General features: G+C 42.1%; 1 protein-coding gene across 1 annotated transcript; it reads left to right on the forward strand.

Moving 5' to 3' along the window:
- Positions 1–310: 310 nt before the first annotated feature.
- On the forward strand, positions 311–8214 carry lpla (lipoprotein lipase a). The gene is made up of 10 exons (XM_073477198.1): positions 311–580; positions 1465–1670; positions 2123–2302; positions 2913–3024; positions 3936–4178; positions 4646–4888; positions 5707–5827; positions 6069–6251; positions 6339–6446; positions 6776–8214. The coding sequence occupies exons 1-10, from the start codon at positions 454–456 to the stop codon at positions 6825–6827; spliced, it is 1575 nt and encodes a 524-aa protein (XP_073333299.1). The 5' UTR covers positions 311–453; the 3' UTR covers positions 6828–8214.
- The last annotated feature ends 1486 nt before the right edge of the window (positions 8215–9700 follow it).

A 9700-nucleotide genomic window follows, 5' to 3' on the forward strand; every position in this document is an offset into this window, starting at 1 on the left:
CTTCTTTTGTCTTTCCCAACACCTGAATATGAGTCATAAAATTTGTCCTAAATCCTGAGGTAACTGTCCTGTCATGTCTTAATAATCTGACAACCTCACTGGTGGCTAATTACTGCCTCTGATAATACAGTTTGGTCTTCATGCAGAGCCCTGCGCGCTCCAGTGGCTCAGCTCTTGAGGCTGTGAGGAAAATTGTGAATGACTCAGAGCAGGGACCGAGTTTAAGCCCCGCCCCTCGAACCTCCAGCCAATCATGTTTGAATATTCAAATGAGCCACCCATAAAGATAACTTGGAGCGGCATCTGTGACAGACCATAAGAAACTTTACTCCCAAACCGCAAGTCCACACCACCTTCTGACTGAAAACACACGATTGGATACACACCCGACATCCAGAGAGCTTTTTCTTTTTTGATTCAGGATACTTTAAGAAAAAAAAACTCCTCAATAATATGGGAAAGGAAAATATCAGTTTTTTGACAGTTTGGATAATTTTGGGAAAAATCTTTGCAACTTTTTCTTCTGACCCTGAACCCACCACGACCAGCAGCAGCAGCAGCAGCAGCAGCACCGTGTTCGGTAAGACGGACCAATCAGAGATTGTGTCTTATCATGAGGTTTTGTTTATTTTCATGATTCACCCGCAGCTCTAATGAAGAAAAACACATCCTGGAAGTAGGTGCATTAAATCGTGCTGTCCCGTGCTGACCGGGAGTAACCCCGCGAAACGCTTTCACATTTCAGGTCTGCAGGTCTGCATCACATTTCATAGGCGAACCATTCGTGTCCATGTGTGCATGAAGGAAAGCTGCAGGCCTTTTGTCTGGAGAGAGACAGAAAAAGAGCATTTTAAATTCGGTTGAACTCACATTTATTAAGAGGCTGAATCTGAAAACACACTCTAGTATTTATTGTTTGATTAAAACTACACTACAGCTGCTTTTTAATGATATTTCTCCGCTTTAAACCTGCAGCCTAATCAGATTTTTAAAGACACTTTAGGTTGCTGGGCTCACTGAAAGAATTAGTTTGAGGGCAGTTTGTTTTATCCAGTTTGAATTCACGAAACTAAAGTGAAACTCTTCAGGAATTCTTAATTAACAATATTTTGTGGTTTAATTCAATTTATGCTGGTAGAAAGGCAGTGGAGACAAAAGGGGGCGACACTGCCCTGCTCTATACCCCTACTGGTTGAGTCAGTAGAGAGTAGTTGTCACCTAATATAACTGAAAAGAGCAGCAGGATTTTCAAAATGTGCACGAGAAAATAGTTTTTTGTTAGTTTCAGAGTGTTTAATTTGACTTTTACAAGAAAATGTTTTTAATAGAATTGCTGCCTGTTTCTTGTATGGGCGCAAAAAACTAGAAAAGTGTAATAATAATGTTGTGAATGTACTTTTTTCATGATTGTGCATGCAGCTCATCTAATTTTCTACTGCATACTGTTTGTGTGTGTTGTTACAGTAAACACCACCATCACTGCTACTCCCCTGCCCACCACTACTGAATGGATCACAGACTACACTGACATTGTGTCCAAGTTCTCCTTGCGCACAGCCGACATCCCAGATGATGACATGTGCTACATTGTCGCCGGCAGTCCGGACACCATCGAAGACTGTGAATTCAACCCAGAAACACAAACTTTCATCGTGATACATGGCTGGACGGTGAGTCAGAGGCACCACTATAGAGAATCATTTTAAAACCACAGCAGTCTTTATTGGGCTTTATTTTGTGTGTTAGTATCTAAGTCATCTTCAAATGCCCCTCTGGTTCTGAGATATCGATGTGGTGAAATTGTTAACCACAAATACCAGTTGAAATAAGCTATAAAATGTGATCTTGCATCATTATGTGATGAAAATAACAATAAACACACATTTCAGAACAGAGAGGCTGAGAGCAGTGATTCAGCTCTGCACACAGCTCATCTCCTCATAATGTGATTTAGAGCCAGTCATGCAACAAGATTTAGACCTTGGATTCTCTCCAGGGCTCAGAACGAGGGCTATGGCCAGAGTAGATCACGCCATGCTGCAGCTGACCTCAGAAATATGTTTGAGAAAACCCCTAAAAACAAGAATTGAAGTGTAAAGTGTGTGTGTGTGTGTTATTGTAGGTAACAGGGATGTTCGAGAGCTGGGTGCCCAAGCTGGTGTCGGCCCTCTACGAGCGAGAGCCGAGTGCCAACGTGATTGTGGTGGACTGGCTGACCCGCGCCAACCAGCACTACCCCACATCTGCAGCCTACACCAAACTAGTGGGCCGGGATGTTGCTAAGTTTGTGACCTGGATCCAAGTGAGTGCTTTCATTGAACAGTATCCAACCAGCTGGGTCATATTTTCCACATCCTCTTTGTTAATAAGTGGCATACTTTACTTGGATAGCCGATTATCGCTGCGATCTACATTAACCTGCAGCAAAGACAGAGAGCAGCTGGTGAATGTGTCGCACATGTGTAGCGAACGACGTAATACATTTGTGCTCAGTGTTGCTGCTGTGGATATGTTGTCCTACCGGTTATGATTTTAAACACCCTATAAACTCGTTTTATGGTCGTGTTTGTGGCTCACAACAGCCACTTGTTACAAGGCTCAGTGTTTAGTGGATCACTGACTTTGTTTGAGCGACCTCGAGTTAAAAAAAAAAAAAAGGATGTTGGCATGATTTCCAAGTTTAAAGCTTGCAAAGTTCTGGCAAAGCATAAAATTACACAAATTAATCCTCATCCTGGATTATGTCCCAGACTCTGTTGAGACTGGAGCTATCGGGTGCAGTGCTTTGCCAGGTGCAGCCTGCTGCTATTAGCTCTAATCCCTCCAGCAAAGTCTGCAGGATTCACTTTAAATTGTTTTAAGGCATGTCAACATGTTCGTCTGGCACATCTCATCCATCACCTCCCTTTCAGAAAGAGCTGCATTTGCCCTGGGACAGGATTCATCTGCTGGGTTACAGTTTGGGAGCACATGTGGCCGGGATCGCTGGAGACCTCACTGAGCATAAAATCAGCAGGATCACAGGTGAGAACATGGAGCATCACCTGCTCACATTATATGCAGATAAACAGTGCGAGCATAGATGTATTTAATTGGAAAGTGGGTCACTGTCATTCGTATTTAGCATTTAAAGTGACAATAAACCTGCACCTTTGAGCATATTAATAATAATACATTATTTAAAGGTGCAATATGTAGGAATTTTGAAGAAATAACTGAAATAACGGTTTTGATGTTGTTTCAAAGACATCTCTGATTCTCTGCCCAGCCAGAAGCTCCTGTGCTAGCAGTGCAAGCTTGCAGTCCATGCAGCGTATTTACAGTATCTGTGACGGCACCACTAGCTGCAAGGTTAACTAAGTCATGATTAATCTGTTGTGATTGATTCAAATACAAGTTCTCTTTACAAATCTATAAACCCAATAACGAGCATGTATAATGTGTTTTAGCTATAAGAATTTGGGCTTACTTGGCTCATATTATTTGGTCTCTGAGCCAATAAATTCATGCATGCAAACATACCATACTGTAACGTAACATATGGGCACTATTCTCTCCAGCCCTGCACATAAAAACAACACGGCACAGCAATGAAATATGATCTGCTGGCCATTACATTCCAGGCCCTTATTGTATGTGTGCAGTCTTTGCCAGTTAGAGAGGGTCCAATCCCCTTTATTTGTCACTATGAAGTTTATCCAGCTTTGAAATCTCTCTCTGACCTGCTTAGAATAATAGTATGTTTACTGTGATCCGAGGCAGGAGCCCATTAAGAACCCACAATCACTGGTTTGTATTGTTCTGCAGAGCTGCACGTGGAGAAAAGAGGCCACACGCTCACATGTTTTGATGTACAGTTTTATGGGTGGAGAGATCCATAGAGACAGTCTTTATCGACACACTCAATGCAAGAAATTCTCTCTCCTTTCTTCTAGGTCTGGATCCTGCTGGTCCCACCTTCGAGAACGCAGACAACCAGAACACCCTGTCCCCAGACGACGCCCAGTTTGTGGACGTGCTGCACACCAACACCAGAGGCTCCCCGGACCGCAGCATTGGCATCCAGAGACCCGTGGGCCACATTGACATCTACCCCAACGGAGGCACTTTCCAGCCAGGCTGCGACATCCAGAACACACTGCTCGGGATCGCGTTAGAAGGCATCAAGGGCCTCCAAAGTACGTATTTACAGTTTTTAATCCACATTTTAATTCACTCCCATTGACAGTAAGGTAATAAATACAGTGTGGAGTTTATACTTCTGCCCTTATTATTAGACTCCAATTGCCAGTAAGGGACTTTAGTCGCTCAGACCTGCTGGTAGCAATCTTCTCCACCCCTGCCGTGTGACATGCTGCACCATAAATACACATCCCTGCCCACATTGTGTGAAACATTTTCAACAACAGTGTTGTAAATCGCCCAGATAGGCTCATGTAAGTTTACATGGTGTCACCAGACTCTATAAAACTTTGCGGGCTACAACTAAACATGCAGTGTCATGTTCTGTTTTGTGGAGATGAAAGTCTTACTTGGTGTTTAGCCAACACCAACATGTCAAGAATCATAAAAGCGACACACGAGGAAGACATATTCGCTGTTGAAGACGCAGATTTTTTTTTACAACTTATTTTCTTTGCTGCAGATATGGACCAGCTCGTCAAATGTTCCCACGAGCGCTCCATCCACCTGTTCATCGACTCTCTGCTGAACACCGAGCAGCAAAGCATGGCTTACCGCTGCAACTCGAAAGAGGCCTTCAACAAGGGCCTGTGCCTCAGCTGCAGGAAGAACCGCTGCAACAAGCTAGGCTACAACATCAACAAGGTCCGCAGGACCCGCAGTACCAAGATGTACCTCAAGACCCGCGAGATGATGCCTTACAAAGGTAAATGTCAGTAGAGGAGGCTTAGAGAGGAGAAGACGTAGGTTGGACTACTGTAGAAAAGTCTGACTGGGTTTATGTACTTTACTGAGGATTACCGAGAGTTGAGTTAATTAATGCACATACCCTAACTGGAGTAATCCCCAGTTTGTGAGCTGCTGTTGTGGCTGCTCTGAGCTGAATATTAGTACAGTTAGTGTTGATACAAATACACTACACACACTTTTAATGGGAAACCATTCAGACATAATGAAGCAGACAGACAAGTTACAAGTGTTCAGGAGGTCACATGAAGAAGAGGTCGTGGGTATTTTAGTTGCTCGCTAAGGTAACGCGACACGGCGGCGTGTGATGCTCCAGCAATGGAAACGTTTATTTAAAGCAACGCTATGCAACTTTCTGCAGCGAGATTGTTGATTGTTGAGTCTTCATCAATCCATCCATCCATCACTGTAACCACTTATCCTTTGCAGAGATGCGGGTTTGCTGGAGTCGATCCAAGCTAACACTGGGCGAGTGGCGGGGTACGCCAGTCTCATGCCCAGATCGTCAAATACCAAATATTAACCCAAAGCATTGTTATTTGACGATCTGGGAATTAAACTCAACATCAACGATCTTTCTCCAGAATCACTTTAAAAGTTACATAGTGTTGCTTTAAGAGGATAATATGGCAGCAAATCAGCAGTATTTAGTCACATGAAGACAGAGAGAGATCAAGCTTACATAAGGGATTTTCTGGTATTAAACTTACTTTAAGTAGTGGTATGAGAGACGTGGGAGAGTCTAAAGTGTACAGCTTTCTGTTTCTTCTCTCCTAGTTTTCCACTATCAAGTGAAGGTGCATTTCTTCAGCAAGGACCCACTGAGCTTCACGGATCAACCAATGAAGATTTCTCTGTATGGAACCCACGGAGAGAAGGAGGACATTCCCCACGTCCTGTAAGTCCATTAAACAGTACAATTTTTTAACAACCCTCACGTGAAAACAGAAAATACATACACGTGGAAATGTTAAAAAAAGTAAACACATAGTCAGCAGCAGTGTTACCCTGACCCTGATTCTTGTGTTGCATACGTCACTCACGTGCATCCACGCACATACCTCGGATACCGTTACTGCTTCCACGTCGAGGACAGTCCAGCTGACCTTTAAACGCTTGCTCCTCTTTTCACCCCACAGGCCAGTCATGAAAGGTAACACCACTCTGTCCTTCCTCATCACCACCGACGTGGACATCGGAGACCTGATGATCGTGAAGCTGCGCTGGGAGAAGGACACGATCATCAGCTGGTCAGACTGGTGGGGCAGCAGCAAGTTCCACATCCGCAAACTGCGCATCAAGTCTGGGGAGACCCAGTCCAAGTAAGTTGTCGTTAGATATGATTATCAAGACATTCATACGTGAGACAGGTGATTTTTAATTTTCCTAATTTCCCCGTGTGATTTCAGGGTGATCTTCAGCGCAAAGGAAGGAGAGTTTGTCTACCTTGTCAGGGGAGGAGAAGATGGAGTCTTTGTCAAGTCAAAGGAAGACAACCTGAGCCGTAAAGAGAAATTGTAAGTCGAGAAGAAGCTCTGAGGTTTAGAAAATATAATCGTTATTTATTGATGTATTTTGGAATAGAACTGCAACTAATGATTATTTTCATAGTCAAGAAAATGACAAAAAATTGTGAAAAATGTTGATCGCAATTTCCCAAAGTTCAAATTCTTTTGTCCACAATTTACATTTGAATTATATGATTTTAAGTGATTAATAAAAATAAAATAAGGTTAGAAAATTGCCACACTACAGACTCCACACATGTGATCCACCCTGTGAGCTGTGTTATGTTTCATCAGAAGCAGAAGCTCTCCTCTTCACTGTTGTCTTCTCTTCTCTCCAGGATGCACAAGCTGAAGAAGCAGGGCAGTCTTTTTGGTCAGAGCGACGCTTGAAGTTGCACTTGGACGCGCCCCTCCCACCCCACACCCCCACCCATCATGCACATCATCCATCTCTACATACATAGCCAAAGATCGACAGCACACAGCAACACAACACTGGGAAAGCCTTTGCAAGCACCTGGACTTATACTGAATGCTGCGTTTTTCTCATCTTTTTCTTCCTGTTGTGCCTCCTGACTTTTAACTCCCAGTGCAAACCAACACAACCTCAACCACTGTGCTGGAAATCAGTCTGCTCACGAACTTTCTCCTGTCTCTGCTGCAAATTCTGCAGCTGAGAAATGTTACAGATTTCTTTGTGATGATGTGCTCACTTTTGACAAATTTACACTTTCAGTAGCTTTCGCTGCATATCTTTGTAATCATTTGTTTATGCTTTTGTAGCCTATATGTATTGTTTATACTGGTTTGGATTTGTTTTTTGAGCTGGTGTGTTTTCTTTGCCTATGTGAACTTGGGATTATTGTAAATGTATAAATAATTCAGAGTGAAAGGCACAATTTAGGCACATGGTTTTGTTTTTTTTAATGTTTTAAATGTGCTAAATGATCATTTTGTCTCCAATATTTGTCTTTGCCTAACCACTAATTGCCAACAATCAACAGGGACCAAAGAAGTATTTACTATCTACTGAACAGAGAATCACCGTGGTCTTTGTAAATACCTTTTTTTAATCAGTATTATATATATATTTTTTGAATATGAGTCATGTGTTAATATCTGATCTCTTGAAGCCCTGCTTGTCCTTTGATTGTGTTTTGGTTATTGTGTCACTGGTCACTTTAAAAGGCTCTCAGTCCCCTGCAGCCATTTTGATATTTTTGGTCACTGAGTGTGCGGCCCAACAGGGATATGCATTTTTTATTAGATTTTCCAGTTTGTCCAAGAATTTGAACTGAGGTCACTTTTTAGATGTTCCAGTAATAGCTAGGTGCTTCTTAATTACGTCATGAATGGGTCAACAGCGTCTCAACCGCAACAGTTTACCTCATTGACTAAGCTCAGTCTCAATGTGCCCTTATTTTGAAAGGTCAAACAATGCAAAATTGCTGAAAACAAACATGCAAGCCTTTGTGATTTGTGACTGACTGGCTTACATGATAGCCATAATACATCTCAAGAATACGTCATACTGTATTTATTGAATGTACATTTATATATTTGTATATTAAGCTGTAATATATTTTGGCAGGCTTCCATTTTCATCTGTATTTTTATAAATGAAGCATTTTGTGATTTTATGCACGCGGCTTTGGAAAGATTGATTAAATTGGTCTCCACGCCAGCTGTTCAGTACATTTACTTTTATAAACTGAAATGCAGTGCACTGTATTTGAGCCCGGGATGGTTTAATAAAGAGATAAATCACATATTTCAATATTCCTGACTGCACACGTTGATTTTAAATAATAATTAAACCAATAAATCATCATACGATTGTAGACCTGCATCGGATATAAGAAACGCTACACGCCTATAAACATGGCCAAGAACTTGAGGTGTGAGATGTCAGCACAGTCAGACATAAAACATCCGTCTGGTTACAGCTCATTGATTTGAGCAGGTAAAAAATATATTTAAAGCAATATTATGCAGGAATTTATGTATTTTTTTTTCTAAATTTGGCACCTCTACATTTTATGGTTGTTGTACTTTAGCAAGCTAGCATACCATAGTTACACGTCTAACAGCAAGAAGGACCGCTGCCAAGGTGATTGGACGAACTATCTGTCTATCATAGGCTAACTTCAACCAATCGCATCAACAGTACAAGGCCGTTCTCTGTCTTTCTTTCAATAAAACATAATCTCCAGATCTGAGATAACAGATGCTGTAGCAGCATCTTCGCTAACGTCTTGAGAAGCCGCCACTGTTGTTTTCCATCAAACAGTTGCTTCTCTCGCTGGCCAACACATTTAAACCCCGCCCGTAGCTGACAGTCGTTCCTCAAATGACGCTGATTGGTTCAACTACTGTCTGTTCAGCCACAAGCGCATAGCTTGAAGCCTGTCACGAGATATTGCATACCCAGCTGCCTCACAAGGTCAGCTAGCTCCCAGCTAACTGAGCTAACTAGCTAATGGGCAGCAACAGTTAGCAACAGTTAGCGGTTACTAACTATCTGTCCATCGGGGAACCCTGTTAATCACAGAGAGTTGAAGCAGAGCAACTGGAGGACATCAGAGGAAAAAACAGAAAACATTTACATAAAATATGATCCAGTTATACTGACATACTGCACAGTAGTTTGAGGTGAATGCCAAAGTGCAGTAAAGGATTGCGCTGTTTGGTGGATCGTATCCACTCGCTAAAAGTTAGTGCAGGACAAGGTATTCAGGGTGTGGGACAAAGGCACAAGTCACAGTGCCATCCAGATGTTAAATAGTTAGATAATGTTGCTTTTCTGAGTGATAACAGCTGATCCCTCTGAGGGGATGAAGCCAACAAAGCTTGTGGAGACAGATCCTTGATTCAGGCTGACAAACAGGTCAATCTTCCACTTACTGGAAGGGAGATATGAAGGAATGAAAAAACATGAACATGGAAAATGTAAACTGTATGCTGTACAGTAGCAGTTTTAGTAATCAGAAACATGATTGTATGTTTATTGATGCACAATTCTCTCTACTTTAATCACTGTCTCCATTCAAACTGCATCGTTGACCCTCAGTCTCGACCTTATCACAGTATAAATACATACGACATACTGTAGACTTATCTAGTACTTTGCTGATGGCAGTATTAATGGCTTCTTGACATTTCATTTCCACCATTATAATTCTTCACGAGTTCAACTTTCTTCTTTCTTCTTTTCCCTTTGAGAGAAAAGACAGGCATGCTTCCAGCTCCCGTAAAGAGACTTT

This window comes from Pagrus major, chromosome 11 (assembly GCF_040436345.1).
Source record: "Pagrus major chromosome 11, Pma_NU_1.0".
NCBI classification, from domain to species: Eukaryota; Metazoa; Chordata; class Actinopteri; order Spariformes; family Sparidae; genus Pagrus; species Pagrus major.